An 18345-nucleotide genomic window follows, 5' to 3' on the forward strand; every position below is an offset into this window, starting at 1 on the left:
CGTCAAACAAAAAAGCACAACAACAAAAAATTGTGGGTCATTTTGTTGTTTGGTGCGTCAAATGCGTGTGCTCATCGTTGAAAAGCCGTGAAAAGCCGTGAAAAGCTGTGCGATCGGGGTGAAACGATGAAAGGCTCCAGATTTAACCCTTCACTCATGTCGTTGGGGTTTTCGCAGTTGCATCCATCCAACACCGATGGTTGAGTTTTGTTTTTGCATCATCAAAAGACAACAACACATGCACATTGCTGCTTTGTACGTGAGCTGGCTTCTCATTCTTCCTTTGTACTTCTTCCTTCTTTCTTTACCAATAACAACACACAAAGAGAACTGCGAAAAAAACGGAACCCCCGCTCCCTCAGTCACACACACACCTCACCTCACCTCATCTCACCTGCGATTGGACAATGACCACAGTGATGATGTCGATGACAATGGCATCCACTGCCGCGACACGGACGGCGACGGCACTGCGACGCGGAAGACTGCCGCTGCTGCGGTCATCAGTCGCGCTCGTCACGGCTTCGTCCTACTCGACGTCCGCTCGACCCGCGATCGCCGCTTCATCAGCATTGCTACGAGCCAGCCACACACGCTGCTCCATGGCATCGGCTCCATCCTCTGCGCAATGCAGCGTCCATACTCTCCTCATCCTATCGTCTCGACTCGTCCTTCATCGCGAGCCATGTCGTCCTCTTTCTCATCGTCGTCCTCCACTCCGACGACACCGTCCTCTATGTTACGCATAGCATCAACGAGAGCACATCAAAGTGAATTGGATGGCCGAGTCTGGCGAACTGGCTCTGGCAACTGGGAACTGGGAACTGGAACTGGGTTGTCTGCCCTTCCTTTGGATTCTGCCGCTATGGCCTCTGTGGGCGTCAAACATCCTATATCTCACACTGGCCGAACTCCTGATTGCACATCTGGATTGTTTGTTGCTTGTTTTGCCTAAAAAAAAAATCCTTGGCTTAGATCTCCGGTTGTTGCAATCGGTCGCTTGCTGGACGCAACGCAGGGCACTGCACCATTCACTTACTCGCCAGGACAGGTAAGAACCTGCCTCAAACAGTCGCGCCACTGACAATCTAACACATTGCAAACAAAAAAGTCACGTTGGCACGACGCCGGGGTGGTCTCTCTTGCATAGCTTGTGAAGAACTCACTCCGTTTCCAATTTCGTTGCTCGCTCTGCTTGACAGCTCTTCATCCACCGTTTGTTCGGATATCGATGCGTCGTCATTGATTACTGGCAGGCGGATCTTGTTGTCACACAGCCATCCTCGTCCACAAGCAACGCCACTGCGACTGCACACCCCAGTTTGGCCGCTTTGACGGCTGGGTTGCCGCAGCCTCCCATGGACGCCTCTTTTCGAGCACCATCCGTAACGCCATCCTCGCCACACGACGAAACGACCTCCATTACAGAGCCTGGTGCCAAGCACATAATTGACCTCGTTCGCTCGGCGATGCGGAAGAAGGACTATTACATTGCCGTGCCAGATTTGAAGGATCGCACCGAGCGGCATACCGCATCGTTCTTGTTTGTTGCCCCGGAAGATATGATTCCGTATCTACCAATCGCCTCACACACGTTCTATTCGCCAATTCTTCACGAGTGGTTTCACGCCCTGCCCGCTTCCCCTCCTCCCGCTTCTCAGCAGCAGTCCGGTGCGCCCAAGCAGTCACGTTTCTCGAAATCCAAGCAGTCGCAACAGCAGCAACAGCAGCAACAACAGCAGCAACAACAGCAACAGCAACAACCACCGCAGCGACATCAGCAACAACAGCCGACACAAACTCGACAATAATCTCAACCCAACGAAGCCGAACCAACAATCGTCACGGATGTTGTGCCATCGGACGCCCCTGTCCAGTCTGCGGCGCCAGCCAAATCCTCCAGCAGTGGAAAGCCTGCCATCCCGAAGATTGACTACGTTCGCTATGTGCCCACTGGCAAACTGAACCCGCTTCGAGCGCGAACAGCAACGGTGAGGCAGTATTCCAAGGTTTATGTCCAAACCACGGACAGCATCCGGGTGACTGTCGTCCCCTGGTACTTTGGCTTTACTGCTGCACACAACTCGTTTGTCTGGACTGTCAACCTTGTGATTGAGAATCTTGGGGACGCCACAGTGCAGCTGCGACGACGCCACTGGACCATCACCGATGCGAGCGGCCGCATGCGCGAGGTCAGTGGATCGGGTGTCGCGCACGGTGCCGAGCCGGTCTTTGTGCCGAATTCTTCTTCGAGCTACGAGTACACCATGGGCGTCGAGTCTACAACTAGCCACGGCAACATGAAGGGAATGTACGAATTCGACGTGATCGAGCCGAACAAGACTTCCAAGCTATTCGTCAACGTTCCACAGTTTGTGCTCGAGTCCCCACCATTCACGCACGACAACTGAGGATCGATCTGCGTGATTATCCATTGAAATATTCTGCTCCTCCCCCCCTTCCCGACCTCTGCTTTTTGGCTCGCTCCCCACTCTTCCTCCCATGCAACGTGCAGTGCCCACGCAACAGGGCGAGCGAAGGTTTGTAGTGAAGTGCAAAAAGTCTGCTGGAGGCGGGGATGGGTAGTTTGATTCTTTTCATGATTTTCTACATGTTCGTCGTCCTATCGCTTCGTTTCACAATGTTCCGTTGCCGTTGTTTTGTGCTCCTGCGTTTTCGTCATGCAAAGTAAAAGTGTTTCTTAACAAAAAAACCCCCGCCCTTGCACCCCCCTCGATCGAAACGATAAGAATGGCATGATTCTGCACTTGTAAGAGAATATAAACTAACAACTTGCATTCAAGATTCCGCGGCCGTTTCAGCAGCTGCATCGTCCTGGTTGCCTGCTTGCCACGTATCTTCGCCGTACGATTCAGTCTCTGTAATTCCCGGATCTGTGACAAGCGCTCCGTAGTACGCGGTGATGGTTTTGACCTTGTGATGCAGATAGTTGTGCTCCAGTTCGCAGTGACCTTCTGGACCAGCCAGTTCAGCCAACTGGTGGGGGAAGCGACGACAAGCAAGCACCAACAGAAGAAAACAAAGAGTCCAATCAGGACGGAATGCAGTCGAGGACGGCCAACGAGCAAACAGCCTCGCCACAACGTACCTGCTCGAGACCAGTGTTTCTTGGAACAAAGTATGCGATATTGGGCGATATGGACTGCGCTGCGCGGAAGATTTCTGCCCCATGTCGCGGAAGCATGTCTTCCAACGCAAATACTTCCTTCTCGAGGTACGATGGTCCTCCCCAGGGAGGGCTGAGAAACACGACATCAGCGCGTAGCCTTGGGGCGACGGCGAAAAAGTCGGCGACAATAAACTCAATCCGGTCCTCGACGCCGTAGAGTCGGGCGTTGTGGCGTGCACACTCAATCTTGCGAGGATCAATGTCGATAGCAATAACAAAGTGGCTGGAGAGGGCAAACTGGATTGTGTTCCCGCCAACTCCACAAAAGGCGTCCACGACCACGCCGGCGGCGCAGCGCCAAGCAATGTGGGCTGCGATGACCTCGGGCGTGACAGAGTACCAGCCTTCTTCGTCCATCATCACGCCTTCATCGAACTTTGAAAACAAGCGGTATCTTTGGAACCAGTACTTGCTATGGGGAGGTTTGGCGCAGGTGGAAGGCAGCTGCAGCGCTTGCTCATCCCGGAGCAGCTTTTCCGCATTCGCCGCAAGTTGTGCTTTCCGTCGCTGCCTTCGCTTTTTGCTCGAAGACATGTTGGTTGCGTCGATGATGGCGACATTGCTGCTCTGGGCGCATGTATCGGCGATTTCCGGCGGCTTGTGGGAGGGTAGCGGCACGAGCTGATCTTCGTCTTCGTCGTCGTCGTCAGAGCTTTGGCTGCTCACATCACTGTTGCTTCTTGATGATGACGATGATGATGATGCTGAGGAGGCAAAAGTCTGATCGGTGTGCGAAACAGTCGGCCGAGGATCGTTCACAGTGCGCACGCTCAATCCCATATCGCTGCTTGATCTGGATCTTCCGATCGTATTGGCACATTCCGTGTATGGAGTGCATATACCTCCCAGACCAACGGACCGACGGATTTGACAGCGCCATTCGATGACAACCGCCGCCTCCGTTTGGCGCGCTTGCGCCTTGGATGGCTGGATTCTTCAGCCTCCTCGTCGGACTCGGTATCGACTTCGAGTCTTCGCTTTTGCGATGCAGCAGTCCGCGGCGGCATCCGTGACGGCGCCGACTTGAACTGAGCAGGCAATCCCATCGCTCTGAGTTGGTTTTCGAGCTCCAGAGCGGATTCAAGTTGCCGCTCTCGTTCCTCATCGTTCTCGTTGTCGTCGTCGTCGCCATCACTAGACCCAGAATCAGCATCCAAGTTGGCGCCAGACGCGCTTCCAGAGTTCTCGTCCTCCTCGTCTGACTTTGTGTGAATCCGTTGTTCTTCCTCGTGGCGCATCGATCTCGCGACTCGCGTTCGAGCTGGTCGCGGGGCTGCTTCTAACACTGACGTCGGCTCATCCACATAGCTGGCAACCGCGCGCCAAGCGACAGAAACGGACTTGTACTCCTTGGCCGACGGCCCAGTCGAGCCGCTACTCTGGATCCTTCGACGGCTCATGGCGAGAGACCAAAGAAAGACTGACTTGACTGCATTGCACAACACTTCTCAAAGCAAGACACTCAGGTGCGTGCAACAGGAGATTGACACAGAAATGCCAACCAAGTCCGACAAGACGGAAAGGACGGAAAGGATGAATAGGTTTTACCAAATATGACACAAAAACACCGTTCACGAGAGACCCGAAAACGCCGTGCAGCCATGCACGCACAGCACAGCGAAACAAAGAGACAGCTACAAAAAACACAACAAAAAGCGCGAAACGACTTGACGACGACGACGCAGTCAAGGAAGAGGAGAGGGGCCATTTTTTTTTTTGTTTTTTTACATTGCAGTGCCAGCAGCCTTCTCGAGCTGCGTCTCAATCTCCCTGAAGCTGGGTCGTCGGTCAACCTCAATCTGCCAGCATGCGAGCATGATGTTGTAGATAGCCTGACCAAGCACAAGGCAAAAGGATGAAACGAAAACCTTGAAAGTTAGCATGCATATTCCGAGAAAACGAAGTGTTGCACACTACTATTGCTCTGGAGAGCGCTTACAGTGGGGCATCCCTCAGGCGATTCCATTCGGTAACCACGCTTGATCTCCTGAACGACCTCTGTGTGTGACATGCGGGGGTATGGGATGCGACCGAACGAGTACACTTCCCAGAGCACGACACCGAACGACCAGACGTCAGACTTGTTGGTGTAAGTCTGTAGACAGAGCAAAATAAAAAAAGCAGTCATATGAGCAATGCATGAGTGACAAAACCCTCACAACAAACTCGAAACAGCAAGACACTGTTGCTTTCGACATACGTTGTTAAGCAGCGCCTCGGGAGCAGTCCACTTGATGGGGATCTTGCCACCCTCAACCACATCTTGCTCGTTGGCGTTCTTGGCCAAACCGAAATCGGCGACCTAGAAGAAGAGAAAAGAGGGTGGAGTGAGAACGAGCCATTTCTTTTTTTTTTTTGGGCAAAATCCAATGCAACGTACCTTGGCCGTGTTATCATCTCCAACAAGAACGTTGCGTGCAGCCAAATCGCGGTGAACAAAGTTTCGGCTCTCGAGGTAAACCATCGCACTGCTCACTTGCTGGGCAAAGGAGAACAGGGTGGCCATCGGGATTTCTCGGCGCCCTCGCGAGCGCAAATAATCCTGCAAGCTGCCTTTCGACATGAACTCGGTGATAATATAAATGGGGGTGATGTCCAGGCAGACACCGAGCAGCTGTACAAGATTCTTGTGACGCAGACGTCTGGAAGGGTTGGCAGGGAGGGGAAAGTGAGCAAACAACAGCGACATCCACGAAATCCACGAAATACACGAAAACAACCCCCCCCCAAACTCCACAACAAACAATCAAGCACGAAAAAAAAAATACTGACGTCATGACGGAGGCCTCAGCCAAGAAATCTTCCATTGCGTTCTCGCCCTTGAGCGTCTTGACGGCAACCTTCTGAGAGCGCCAAGTTGCCTCGTAGACCTCACCAAAGTTACCGCTGCCAAGAATGTTGCCAAGAATGACTTCTGAGCGTTGAATTTCCCAGCCGGCCTTCTTGAAAATCTTGGGATCAATCTTTGGCTGCGGACCGCGTTTGACGATCGGCTGCCGCAAGCGAGTGCACAGGCCATCTGATTCCATGCGATAGTGATCCACCAAGTGGATCATATCGTCAAAATAGGACTCTTGGTCGACTGTCAACTTGCCGCCCTCCGCAACCTTTTCGACGCGGTAGTGTTGGACACCGCGTTCAAAGCTGCCAAAGCCAACATGCAACACGAAGCAATACAAGCAAATGTAGGACCACAGTGAGTTTACGGACGTTTGGGAGCGGCAGTCAAAAGATACAACCCCCCCCAAAAAAAAACCCAGATAAATCCCGTACCAGACGCAAAGAGTGTAATCGCCAGGATAGTTGACACTCTCTCGCAAAAGGAAGAGGCCATCTTTGCTACCATGCTGCTCGAACAGCTTTTCAGTTTCTTCACGGGTGATCTTGCCGTGGAACCACCGAACTTTGTTGTTGGACTCGCGGCCTTCCTCGCCAGCGCTAGGCGACGAGGCCACCGGCGTGCTCTTAGAAACGGGCGCAGCAGGCGGCGGCGCAGCAGCAGCAGCAGTCGCAGCCGTTGGTGTGGGAATGGAGCCGACGGGAGGGGTGGGCTTCTCGTTCTCGGCAGGAATGGGGACGACATAGTTGGCAGGGATGGTGCCGACCTTGCCAGTCGCGCTTGCCTTGGCCGTCCACCAGTTGGCGTCGTCCTTGTTGATGATCAGCAGCGTGTCGCCCTTCTTGAAGCCGAGATCGCCCGTGGTGGTTGCTGGTTGTATTGGACAACAAAAGTCATCAAAGTGAGCAAACACAAAGATGAAAAAAAAAAAAGAAAAAAAGAAAACCCCATTTGAATCAGACATTGATTGCTCCAAACTGTTCTCCCCGTGTCTGCCATTATAGTACACTGCCTCAAATTGCTGGATATGCATCAAACCAGAGATCAGAGACCAGAGAGCGAGAGCGGAAAAAGCGCAGAGAAAACCAAAGCAAAAAAACACCAAAATAATAAAAAAAATAAAAATCAAAAGCAACTGCCAAAAAAGCAAAATGCTGTGGTTTGCTTGGGGAGTGGCTCGCGGCTGGGACCCCCACCATGCATCAAAGGAGACACACGGAACTCCAGCAGAACACGCACAGAGCAGCTGTCGACGCGGCGTCACTTTTTAGCCGAGCAGTTGGCTCAAAAAGTACCAGATAAAATAAAATAAAAAATACAATAAAAATACACAATAAAAACAAAAAATAAAAAAATAATGTTGAGAAAAGGGTGCTGTTGACTCGAGCACACAGTGGGAACGCACCGGCCTTGCACTGGCACTCTGGGTGGACTATTCGCTGCGTCCGATCGCTACCCTACTGCCCCACTCCAGCCAGCATCACGCAGGGGAGGGCAATCGATCAAAGGAAGGGAAAAAAACAAAAAAAAAAAAAAAAAACACACAACAAAAATCCACCACCAACAAAAAAAAAAAAAAAAAAAAAAGAGAAAAAAAAGGGGCATCTCTTTGGCTGTGGCGACTGCATGCGACCACCGACTTGGGGCAGTCTCAAGCCGCAAGATGAACACTAGGTTGCAGCCTTCCACACACACACACACACCGCAGTGGACGACCAAGTGCAACGTCGAGCCCGAGGCCACTTGAACAACAATGCACGTTTTTTTTTTTTTTTTTGTAATGTTTGAGTTTGAGGTTTTTTTTTTGTTTTTGGTTGATCTCGGATGGTGGCGATGCAGGCAAAGGAGCCAACTGATCGGCTGCCAGCAATGTCGAGAACACAAGCCAGGCATGCGACCAAGGCAGGGCCAGAACGCGCGCCCAGGCAACAACGCTCGATGCGCTCGAGAAGGGCATCTCAACAAAAAGAAAAGAAGAAAAAAAAAAAAAAAAGCCCTGCCCTCGCTCGCTTATCAACCACCCGTTTCTGCAGCTCGCGTTCTGCGTGCGGCCAAGAAGAGGCGGGCCTTGCTTGCCAGACTCGCCAAACACATCGTGTTGCACCTACCATCAAAGTCGAAGAGAGCCACAAACCGTGGTGGCGGAAGCGGCGTGGCACCGGCAGGACGCGCGGCCATTGTGTGTTGGAAAAAAAAAAAAAAAAAGAATGAAAAAGAATAAAAAATATCAAAATACAGAAACAAACAAACAAGCGAAAAAAAAAAACAAAAAGATGTTCAGCCTGCCCACAAAAACCTCAAACGCGAGCCATGCGGTATCGGTCAATGTGAATCTCAGTCCCAGTTTGTCTTTGCGACTGCAGCACACACTCTTTTCTTAGCGCGAATCAGCTCCAAATCGCACAACTTTGGCAACGAAAAGCGATCTGAGAACTGGAAATGTGGACCCCGCGACTTGTCGTTAAAATGTGATAGTAATTCGAGTAAGAAAAACAAATTTCGACAACCACACGATAATCTGGAGAAAGAAAAAGTGAAAGAAAGAGCACGAGAGTAAAGAGAAACAATGAAGCACAACCCCCCGAAAAAACAAACTAAAAAACTAGGCCTAGTCCAGACGAAGCGAGAACGTGTCACCTCCGTCCGAAACTGTGCGGCGATGCACATCGGGAACCTCGTCAAAGCTTTCCAAGGGCATGACGTTGGCAGTTTTGGCGAGGAGCGTGGCAGTATCGACCGGCTTGGCCTCCGCAATGTGATGCCCGCCAATCAAGCGAGTCTTGTCAAAGTCATCGCCAGCTTTGTCAGCGACTGCCGGAAGCCCAGTGTCACTCGAGCTGCCCTTGCTGCTATCCGAGTCGGCGACGATGCTCGATTTCAAATGCGCCAACAGTTGGGCATAGCTGATGGGTTTGCTGATATATCCCGTCATTCCACACTCAAAGCACCTGGCGCGATCTTGCGGCAGGGCTTCTGCAGTCATAGCAAGGATGGGCAGTAGTCGTGCTCTGTTCAAACAAGTCCCAGCATCATCCAAGATGAGGATCAACATTCCAACAAACAAACCAGTCAAAAACCAGTCAAAAACCAGTCAACACAGGCATCGACAACACACAAAAAACGACCGCAAACTCACCCTTTTGGCTTGTACTTGGCTTCAAGCTTGCGAAGCTGAATGGTCGCTTCATAACCATCCAGAACGGGCATTTGACAGTCCATCAGGATCAGGTCGTAGGGACACCAGGATTGAGTTGGCTCGGCATCATCCGTGCTTGGTTGTTGCGACTCTAGGTCGGGATTGCTGGGGTCCTCCTCAATGATGGGGGCGGTCTCGACGGCAGCTTTGACCATGTCCACAGCTTCCTGTCCGTTGACGGCAACGTCAAACCTGTACCCAGCTTTGCGCAGCATTGTGCAGACGACCTTCTGGTTGATCATATTGTCCTCGACAACTAACAGCTTGCATGAACGGTCGGGCATGGAAGCTGCTCGGCCAGTCGGGGGAGTAGTAACGGGCGACATTTGGGTCGTCGGCATGACCGCGGCCGAGATGGAGCGCAACCGACTGCGTTGAGCGGCGCTCGATTCTGGGACTGACTCGGGCACTGGCGCCGAGGTTTTGGCCGCACCGAGCGTGGAGGGGGCGGAGTTGACCTCCAGCGACGAGGGAAAGTCGGGCGACACGACGCCGGTGACTGGAGTGATGAGGTTGTCGAGCGTCACCGGAGCCAAGTGCTCGTGCATGTCTGTTGGCAGCCGCCTACCAGTAGGGAGCGCCATGACAGTCAAAGCATTGGCATAGGCGGAATCGCGAGGCACGGAGGGCACACGATTGAGCGTTTGGTACTGGAGCATGGATTCGATAAGGTTTGCGTTTTGCTCGCCGCCACAGCACTCTGGGCACCGGAGAGCGCTGAGCTGGGAGAACAAGAGAGACTGCCGGATGGGACCAACCATGATGTGGGACGCCGGCCATCGCTTCAGCACCGTCGCCTGGGTTTCCACGCGCCTGTCGGGGAAGCAGAAGATGGGCTGAACGCCGCGCAGCAACAAGGCGTGCCAATCGACGTTCGTCACCGTCTCCTTGTCCGGGTCGGGAGTCGATTCCGTCGGCTCGATAAAGATGTTGGGATGATCCACCACGACGACAGTATGCGAGCGCGCGCCAGGAGTACCGTCAATCGTGTCAATCATTCGCTGGGCTTCCGTCCACGACCCGACACTTTGGAAGTTCACATTCCATCCCGTGAGGAAGAGTTCGAGAGCAGCCTGGAAGCTTCGGCGCGGGCTCACAACAATGGCACGAAGGTGTTCCATGCAGGACGTTCGGGTCTCGGTTTGGATGACGAGCGTGGTGGGAGCGGCTGGAGGTTGCGACTCGGGCTGCGCTGGCTGTCCAGGCACGTCCAAGCTGTTCGACTGCGCTGGGGCGGCCGCACCGGCCGCATCCGACAGCTGCAGGTTGGATCCCATGGTCAAATCGGCAAGGGAGGCCCGATTTTCTGTCGAGTGTCGCTGTTGCGGCACAATCGGGTCTGAGGCAAATGGAGTGCGCTTGGTCGTGCCCATTGAGGTGCTGGACAGGGCAATCATCTCGCTGTCGGCCACAGTGGGCTTGCGGAACTTGATGGTAAACCAAAAGCGGCTTCCTTGACCCAAGGTACTGTCGACGCCAATCGTCCCACCCATCAGGTTTACGAGCGACTTGCAAATGACCAAGCCAAGACCAGTGCCGCCGTAACTGCGGGTGATGGAGCTGTCGACTTGCGAGAAGCGCTGGAAGAGACGATCGAGCGCTTCGGCCTCAATGCCGATGCCGGTGTCGATGATTTCGAAACGCACCACCATATTCTGGTCATCGACATCTTCGTCCAGCAGGCAACGCAATGAAACGCTGCCGGTAGTTGTAAACTTGATGCCGTTCGAAACGAGGTTGACCAAGATTTGCTGGAAGCGGTTGGGATCGCCCACGAAAACTCGCGGCAGTTTCGGATCAATGTAGCACGACAGCAGCAGGTTTTTGGTGGCTGCGCTGGGGAACAAGAGATCGACAATGTTCTCGGTGATTTGCACAAAGTTGAACGGGATGGCGTCGATGCTGAGTTGGCCAGCCTGGAAAGCAGGTACGTACGACAAACAAACACACACGTGAGCCAGACTTCAAACTACAATCCCAAGCATTCGGTCCATACAAACGTTACCTCGATCTTGCTAAAGTCAAGAATATCGTTAATGACCGTCAACAGGATTTGAGCCGACACCTTGATTGTGCCCAAGTAGTCGCTCTGCTCGTCGTTGAGCGAGGTGGTCATCATGATCTGGGTCATGCCGAGAATGCAGTTGAGTGGCGTGCGGACTTCGTGGCTCTGTCAAATGATGCAAGTTGAGACGAAGCAAGCAATGAGCAACTGTTTCCAAAAAAACAAACGCAATAACCAAAGCCAACATACGCGCACAAACACATCAAACACACCATGTTGGCCAAAAAGCGGCTCTTGGCCTCGTTGGCCTGCTTTTCCTTCAATGCCTCGCTCTCGGCAGCATTCACTCGACGCTGGTCTGTGAGATCGACGATCGAGACAAGTCGCGTTGGCTTGCGATACCACCCCGAAGGAACAGGGGTGCCGCGGGGTTGGTATTGGTACGACGGCGAAATGGGCTCGGTGTCTTCATCGTCCGTGTAAATGTCAAAGTCTGTCTCTAGTGGCTCGTCGTGGCCTGCGGGCTGGGCCACGGCCTCCTCGTGTTGGGCAGCATTGCTTCCAAGCAGGCGCGCGATGGTGGACTGATTGTTGTTGTCCATCAGCAGCGGTTGCATCGAGCGTTCCGTCCCGGCTGTGACGATCGGCTGGCTTTGGAGAGGGACCGGGGGCTGCGGACCACTGTCTGCTCGCTTCCGTGAGCGATGTGTGACCTGTGGCGACTGTTGGGTGTCCGGATGCGGGGCAGGACCTCCGCCGTGCTGGACGGGCTGCGCAGTGCCCGCTGGCACACCCATGGACGAGCCAAGAGTGCGCTCGCTCGTGGACAAATCGTCCTCCAGCGTGCGTAAGCTGCTGGCCACAATCCGCACGGGGTACATTTGGCCCTCGATCGAGACAGAGTTGAGTTCGCAAGAGCGCGTTTGTGCGGTGCCCGCGGTTGAAGTGAGAACGCGCCGCAATTCACGACGCTCCTGCTTTGGGAAGAGCTCTGCGAGGCGAAGGTGAACATTGAGCGTGCTTCCAGTGCGATAATTCCGGGGAATCTTGTACTGCTCAAAGAAGGTACGGTTGGCCTCGATAACTTCGTCGTTCTTGTCGATCAGCACAATTGCTTCGTGCGAATTGTCAAAGATGTTGCGATATTTCTTTTCGTTTTTCGAAGCGACAGTGCGCTGAGAGGAGCCAACACGAACAATGCAGCCAAATGGGACACGGAGAAATGAGTGAGATGCTCGAAGGGAGAGAACAAGAAGCCAAATAAACCCCAACATCAACAAACAAACCAAAAACAAAACAAAATGCTCACCTGCTGGTCGAGCTGACGGAGATCCCAGTGATGTACATGGGTTTGAAGCAAAACGATCGTGCCGTATACGAGCGTCAGCAGAATCGAACGAGCAACCTCAATCCAGTCCGTCCGGCCGTCGAAAATGCCCACAAAGATCAGGAAGATGATTGTGACCGCAAACAGACTTCCGAGGACCCAGACCGGGCAAGTCACCGACACGAGCAGGAAGACAATGACCGTGACGCCTGGCGTGCCATAGACGTTGTTGTTGATCATCAAAACGGTCAAGGACATGCAATAGATGCACACAGCCGTGCCTGCCGCACCCCAGCTGTGCAAGCCGCTTCGAACGACCAAGTAGCCGATGATGGCAACAATAAGGTATCCGATCGACATGTAGTATGATATGTTTGCCTACAGATGCCAAGAAACATGGAAAAAAAAAGGGGCGTTCCTTCCAAGGTGAGACAATAAAAAAAGGGGGTTTCAACAATGCTCAACGAAACAAGGTCACGCTACTTACGGCGTTTACTCGAATGGAGAGTGTGTAAATGAGAATGGGCAGATAAGAGAGAAGGGCCATCGACATTGCCCGAATGCGCACTACTTCTGTGGGCGCGGTCGGGGCTGTCGGGAACGGGACCAGAAACGCAACATCAAACCAGTGCCAGAGCGTGTAAGCCCAGGCGGGTGTCCAGCGATGGAGGGCCTGAACGGCATGTCGTCGGGTTCGTCGGAAGCGGCGTCGAAGATGGCGACAGGTCGGCCCCATGCACAGGCAGCACATCTCCGAGGACGCGGTCGACTTGCTCGAGTGATACGACGATTCGTAGTCGGGGCCCGTCGAGGAATCGAGATTGACCGCGACGTGCTCGTGGTCGGAATTGGACGCAACGATCGAGCCTGCTGCTGCAATGCGTTGGTTGCTCGATGCTGCTGTCGTGGAAGGCAGCGCCGCACGCCCGTGCTGAGGGGCGGTGGCCGACGAAGGGGGCGGGTGCACGACGGAATGGCTTAAATGCTTTGCGTTCAAGTCTGTCATTTCGATGTCGTGCTGCTGGTGCAGCTGGTGTTGGTGCTGCTGCTGCTGCGGTAGAGGCACGAGCTGCTTGCGACTGCCACCGCCGGGCATTGAGTCGAGCGCAATGGACACCTTCGGCGCGCGCTGTGCTGGTGCTGGCGAGCCGGGCGCGGGATTCGGCGGCGATACTGGTGTGTAGGAGTTGCTGGTATTCGATGAAAAAGCAGCGTTCGAACCGCCTCCTGCTATCGTCTCGCCCGTCATCTTGCGCAGCGCGGGGCAAAGCTCTAGCAGCGGGCTTGGAGGTGGGGGGCGGGGAACTGTGTGTTGGTGTTTTGGGTGGGTGGGTGGTGGTTGATGGCGAAGATGCAGCGACAGTCAGAATGGGGTGGAGGGGGGAGGGTCCAAAAGAAAAAAAAAAAAAAAGAAGGTGAGAAGGAAACAAAAAAAAAAAAAAAAAAAAAAAAAAAAAAAAAAAAAGGATGAAATAATAGAACAAGTAAATGGAAAAAGAAAAGAATGAGCCTTGTCGGGGCATATTCAGAAAAACAAAAAAACAAACAAAAAACACGATCGATCATGCAAAAAAAAAAGAAAAAGAAAAAAAAAGAAAGGCGAAAAAAGCCCGAAATCCACCAAAACAATCGAGCAACTACCACCGAGAGTCAACATGAAAGGGAAGAGAGATCGCAGAGCAGAAAGGCGGTTGGGTTGGAAGAGGGGGGTAGACGCAAGCACGGGAGAACCAACAGAATGACCCTGGGAAACAAAAGAGGGGAACGACCTCACCCACTACCCACAATAAAAAAAAAAAAATTCCAAAAAGAATCTCGTGTGATATCCAAGAAAAAGGAGAAATCCCCGATGTTTTGGCGCTTGCTGAAAATAGACAGCCATCACATGGCTTGGCACTGGGGATGATGGCGAGTGTGGTTGTTGTAACGACGAGAGTGCGTTGAGCAAGGGGAGCTGGGCGGGGGGGGGCGTTTGGCCGTGTGGCAGGCCGCTCGGCCGATACCAACAGGTGGAACAAACAAAAAAACAGGAAAAAACAGGAAAAAAACATCGATAAAAAGGGAAAAAAAAAAACCACCAACTCTTTCGTTTCCTGGCCCCATCAACATGCTCAAAGCAACCTCTGGACAACCAGCAGATCTCTCGAGTCAGGGTCTCTGGCGAGAGGGATGGGGCGCGCGTTCGGGAAGACAGAGAGCGCGCGGCGCAATCGTTCAGTCTGGGAATCATGAATAAAGCCCGACAATGACTTTGACAGGTCTGACGCGTTTTTAAAAGGAGTCTGGGGGGTGGAAAAGAGAGGGCAACAACGATTGCAAGGGTTGTGTGTGATGGTGGGTCGACTGGGCTGGATGGATTGAAGCCTGCATGGAGGAGCATACCAAAGCAATCCGCTGCTCGCGCAAAAAGACGAACAAAAAAAAAAAAAAAAAAAAAAAACCCCGGAAAAAAAAAAAACAGAAATAAGGAAAGGCGCTGAAAAGAGGCGGGGCGGAACAAATAAAAAGAAAGAGTGATAATGTGAGGGGTGTCTTGCTTGAATGGAGAAAATGCAGGAACAGCCCGACGAGTGATAAAGCGCGAGGAGGGAGGGAGGGAGGACGTAACACGCGGCCTGAACGGTCGAAAAACGAGCGAATCTCAATGGTATGCGCGTTAAACCTTTCATTTCGAGGGGCGTAAATTGTTTTGAAAGCACGCCCATTTTTCAAGGGAACGCATTAGTCATTCGACAAAACATCACACTTGGGAGGCGTTAATGTCAGAAGACCAAAATAACGACGTGTCAAACAATGCCAAACGCACACGGACAAGCAAGAAGAATGCGATTTTGGTGGTTTTCCGTTTCGTTTTGGCTGTTTCTTGTTGTACATCGCTCCGCGTACAATAATCTACTTTGGTTGGGCGTACGACTCTTCGGCAATGTTCGAGAGACACTCCTCCCCACCACAAAAAGCTCGTTGGAATTTTCCCCGCGCTTATTGAAAAATCGAAAAAAACGCAATAACAAACAAAATTACACATTGAACAAACCAGTGTTTGCACTCAAAAACAAGCTACTGTACTACTTGCCGACAGCTCCAAGACTAGAATCCGTCTTGGGATCTGCCGTCAAACCTTGAACCGACACGATCAGCTCGTTCACAGAGGTTTGGAGCTTGCGCAATTCGCCGATGTGGAGAAGGCGCAGAATTTTGGCAGCCTCGTCGAGCAAAGCGTCGTTGGTGGAAAAGCCCAGCGGGACGTGCTTGAGATCGATAGAGTCAAGAATGGTTGCAGCGCGCGCCTCGGGCGGAGACTGCGCTTCGGCCACGGCGGCAGGCGAAAGCCGGTCTTCCACCAGAGCGCTCACTGCGCGCAGTAGCTCGAGCGGATTGTCGGTCGGAGGGAGTTGCAATGCCGCTGCAATGCCGTTCAGCACCTTTCGCACCGCAGTGTCCATGAGCAGCGATGCTGGGACGTGGTACGCCTGCAGCGCGGGCGCATCTGGCGTTGTATCCATTGCCGAGCTACCATCAGCACCAGCAGTTGCTGCGCTCGCTTTGTCAGAGGTTTCATGCTGGTCTGCGTATTCGAGATTCACTGCGTGGTTGAGCAACCAGTCGACCATCGTTGGGTTGGAGGCTCGGGTCTCGCCTGGGCAGCCAATGTCGTCCAAGTACTGCAGCGCGGGCAAATCGCCATCAAAACAAAGCAGCAACGCCGCACAAGGAAGTGAATAACAACAATGCCAGCACGATCTCATCATCAGCGACGGCAACCAGCAAGTGATTGTCAAATGGTGGATGGTGTTGTGCAATGAATCATGACGCAAGAAGAAGCAGCGACGACAATCGAATCCCAGTTCCCTCACGCCGCAGCCATTGCATGCGTACAGTTGTCCAACAACGTCTCTTCATGCTTTGGTTGGCATTTGTTTGCAACAGCGGGGGGGGGATTCGCGAGGAGCGCAAGCAGGGAAGGCGATGGAGCGATGACCAGCTCTCACCTTTTGCCCAGCAGCGGGCCATGTATCGCTCTTGACGTCCCGCAGCAATGCGCGATCTTCCAACTTGTACAGTCGAATCCGTGTGTCCTCAAGCCATGCGATTAGCTGGCGGACTTCGTGCTCGTCTGACGCAGCCCCCCCCCCAAAAAGTTTGCACAGCTGTTGAGTTTCGAGCTCATTTTCTCAACGTTGTCTCTTCATCATGAACAATCACAAAAAAAGCTCCTGAAACTGCAGGCGTTAACTACATACCATCAACGTTGAATGCAGGTGCTCGAACATAGTCGAGTGCTTGGAGCTTTCGCTGGAACGGTCGCATGTAAACAGCCAATTGGAGGCACAAAAACCAAGAGTAACTTTGGAGACTGCACTCTGTTGAATTGCTAAACTTGACATGGATGAATGTGGCACCACGGTCAAGTGTTGAGGATGACGGTGACAGCGGTGACAGCGGTGCAGCAATGTCAAGTCAGAGGCCTGGCGTTCATTCAAAAGCCTGCCAAACCTCAGACCCAAATCGTCCTGTCCAACTTCAGTGACCAACTGTTTGTAGTAAATGCTTATGGATTTGACAATTCAGTTTTTTTTTTTCCCACTTTTTTTTTCACTTTTGTGTTCTCTCCTTCAGTCTGCTTTGTGTCGGTCCCCGCCAGACACCATCCTCGTTTAATTACCTTTCCTTGCCTCAGGTCTGTACGGGTTGAATGAATGCGAGTGAACTGAAAGACATGACAATTGTTGGACAAAAACAAAAGACTGACTCTGGAAAACTGCTCCTCGTGAACAGCGAAATTCTGATGTCAGGCAACGACGTTCTGGCCACGGTCGTGACGCAGCTTATCGGCAGCGAACAGCTCCGAGCACGTGTCCGCGAGCTTGAAACTGAACGTGACGCCCTGAAGCGAGAGCTGGCGGACGCCCGACGCCAACATGCGCAAGAAATGGAGGCTGCCCGACGCCAGCATATCGATCGACTTGAGCAGAAGCATGCTGAGCAAATCCGTGCTCTCAACGACAGAGTCACTGCTCTCGAGCAGCAACTGGAGCAGCATCGTCGTGTGGCGGCGGAAGAGCGTCGTGTGGCGGCGGAAGAGCGCGCCACCATTCTCGCCAGGCTCGACAAAGTTGAAACCAAGTACGACAAGGTTCTAGCCAGGCTCGACGCGATGGAAGGCGCTCTCGCACTTGGACAGATCGTCTACGACCTCGAGGAAAAGATCGTTCTCTGGGTTCTCGCCAACGACAAGGACAAGAAAAGGCGCCTCCGTCTGAACACGGTGAGGTCCTTGACCGATCCCTGGGTCAGTACTCACGTGTCGCAACTGAACGAGAAGGAGCAGCAACGTGCCAACTCCGTTCAGTCTGCACTCGACCGCTTGTTTGGCAACTTCCACGCTGTCTTCAAGGAAGCGAAGAAGATTGGCGTGGCCACCGCGCGTCCACCGTCAGAAATGTCGCAGGAAGATCAAGAAAAACTGGCACGCGCACATGTGAAAGACGAGATGCTTCTGAAAGACATGCTCAGAATCATTGAATTCTACCATCTGGATGTCCCCACCATCATCGCACGATGCGAGGCGGAGCAGGATTCTTGGCAAACTGCGTAACCTGATCGTCATTGTATTCAAGTTTTGTATCGAATAGATTCACCTTTTTCAAGTTTTATCCTTGTCCTATCGATTGGAAGTCTCCCATCTTGATGCCACACATCATTTGCCGAGATATTGCTTGAGCGCGTTGTCCGGCTGCTTACTCTCCATCGTCTTAGCTCTTGCCAGCAACGCTCTGTTGTTTGCCCC

At 52.8% G+C, this 18345-nt stretch overlaps 6 protein-coding genes across 7 annotated transcripts; 2 read left to right on the plus strand and 4 right to left on the minus strand.

Annotated features, from left to right (window-relative positions):
* Window positions 1-779: 779 nt before the first annotated feature.
* Window positions 780-2411, plus strand: CAOG_02458 (apaG; the record flags this gene model as incomplete). The annotated part of the gene is made up of 4 exons (XM_004349158.2): window positions 780-874; window positions 976-1051; window positions 1203-1671; window positions 1828-2411. The coding sequence occupies 4 exons, from the start codon at window positions 780-782 to the stop codon at window positions 2409-2411; spliced, it is 1224 nt and encodes a 407-aa protein (XP_004349208.2).
* Window positions 2412-2799: 388 nt separating this feature from the next.
* CAOG_02459 (Tgs1 protein) lies at window positions 2800-4624 on the minus strand (the record flags this gene model as incomplete). The annotated part of the gene is made up of 3 exons (XM_004349159.2): window positions 4033-4624; window positions 3110-3910; window positions 2800-2997 (listed from the first exon to the last, which is right to left on the minus strand). Exons 1-3 carry the CDS (start codon window positions 4588-4590, stop codon window positions 2800-2802), a joined length of 1557 nt encoding a protein of 518 aa, XP_004349209.2. The 5' UTR covers window positions 4591-4624.
* An 89-nt stretch (window positions 4625-4713) lies between these two features.
* On the minus strand, window positions 4714-8239 carry CAOG_02460 (hypothetical protein). Its single transcript, XM_004349160.2, has 7 exons — window positions 8138-8239; window positions 6464-6899; window positions 5963-6334; window positions 5571-5832; window positions 5391-5492; window positions 5130-5285; window positions 4714-5022 (listed from the first exon to the last, which is right to left on the minus strand). The coding sequence occupies exons 1-7, from the start codon at window positions 8205-8207 to the stop codon at window positions 4915-4917; spliced, it is 1506 nt and encodes a 501-aa protein (XP_004349210.1). The 5' UTR covers window positions 8208-8239; the 3' UTR covers window positions 4714-4914.
* A 237-nt stretch (window positions 8240-8476) lies between these two features.
* Window positions 8477-14971, minus strand: CAOG_02461. 2 transcript variants are annotated; one of them, XM_011271859.1, is made up of 7 exons: window positions 14940-14971; window positions 13045-13862; window positions 12540-12935; window positions 11503-12405; window positions 11231-11395; window positions 9166-11141; window positions 8477-9037 (listed from the first exon to the last, which is right to left on the minus strand). In XM_011271859.1, exons 2-7 carry the CDS (start codon window positions 13804-13806, stop codon window positions 8638-8640), a joined length of 4602 nt encoding a protein of 1533 aa, XP_011270161.1. In that variant the 5' UTR covers window positions 13807-13862; window positions 14940-14971; the 3' UTR covers window positions 8477-8637. The 2 variants fall into 2 exon arrangements, with proteins under 2 accessions (XP_011270161.1, XP_004349211.2); XM_004349161.2 differs by lacking the exon at window positions 14940-14971 and having other exon boundaries at window positions 13045-14020.
* Window positions 14972-15557: 586 nt separating this feature from the next.
* CAOG_02462 (homeobox prox 1) lies at window positions 15558-16918 on the minus strand. Its single transcript, XM_004349162.2, has 3 exons — window positions 16799-16918; window positions 16547-16671; window positions 15558-16219 (listed from the first exon to the last, which is right to left on the minus strand). The coding sequence occupies exons 1-3, from the start codon at window positions 16863-16865 to the stop codon at window positions 15623-15625; spliced, it is 789 nt and encodes a 262-aa protein (XP_004349212.1). The 5' UTR covers window positions 16866-16918; the 3' UTR covers window positions 15558-15622.
* A 356-nt stretch (window positions 16919-17274) lies between these two features.
* On the plus strand, window positions 17275-18153 carry CAOG_02463 (hypothetical protein; the record flags this gene model as incomplete). The annotated part of the gene is made up of 1 exon (XM_004349163.1): window positions 17275-18153. The coding sequence occupies one exon, from the start codon at window positions 17275-17277 to the stop codon at window positions 18151-18153; it is 879 nt and encodes a 292-aa protein (XP_004349213.1).
* Window positions 18154-18345: the final 192 nt, after the last annotated feature.

Source organism: Capsaspora owczarzaki (assembly GCF_000151315.2).
Source record: "Capsaspora owczarzaki ATCC 30864 unplaced genomic scaffold supercont2.3, whole genome shotgun sequence".
In the NCBI taxonomy this organism is placed as follows: domain Eukaryota; class Filasterea; order Ministeriida; family Capsasporidae; genus Capsaspora; species Capsaspora owczarzaki.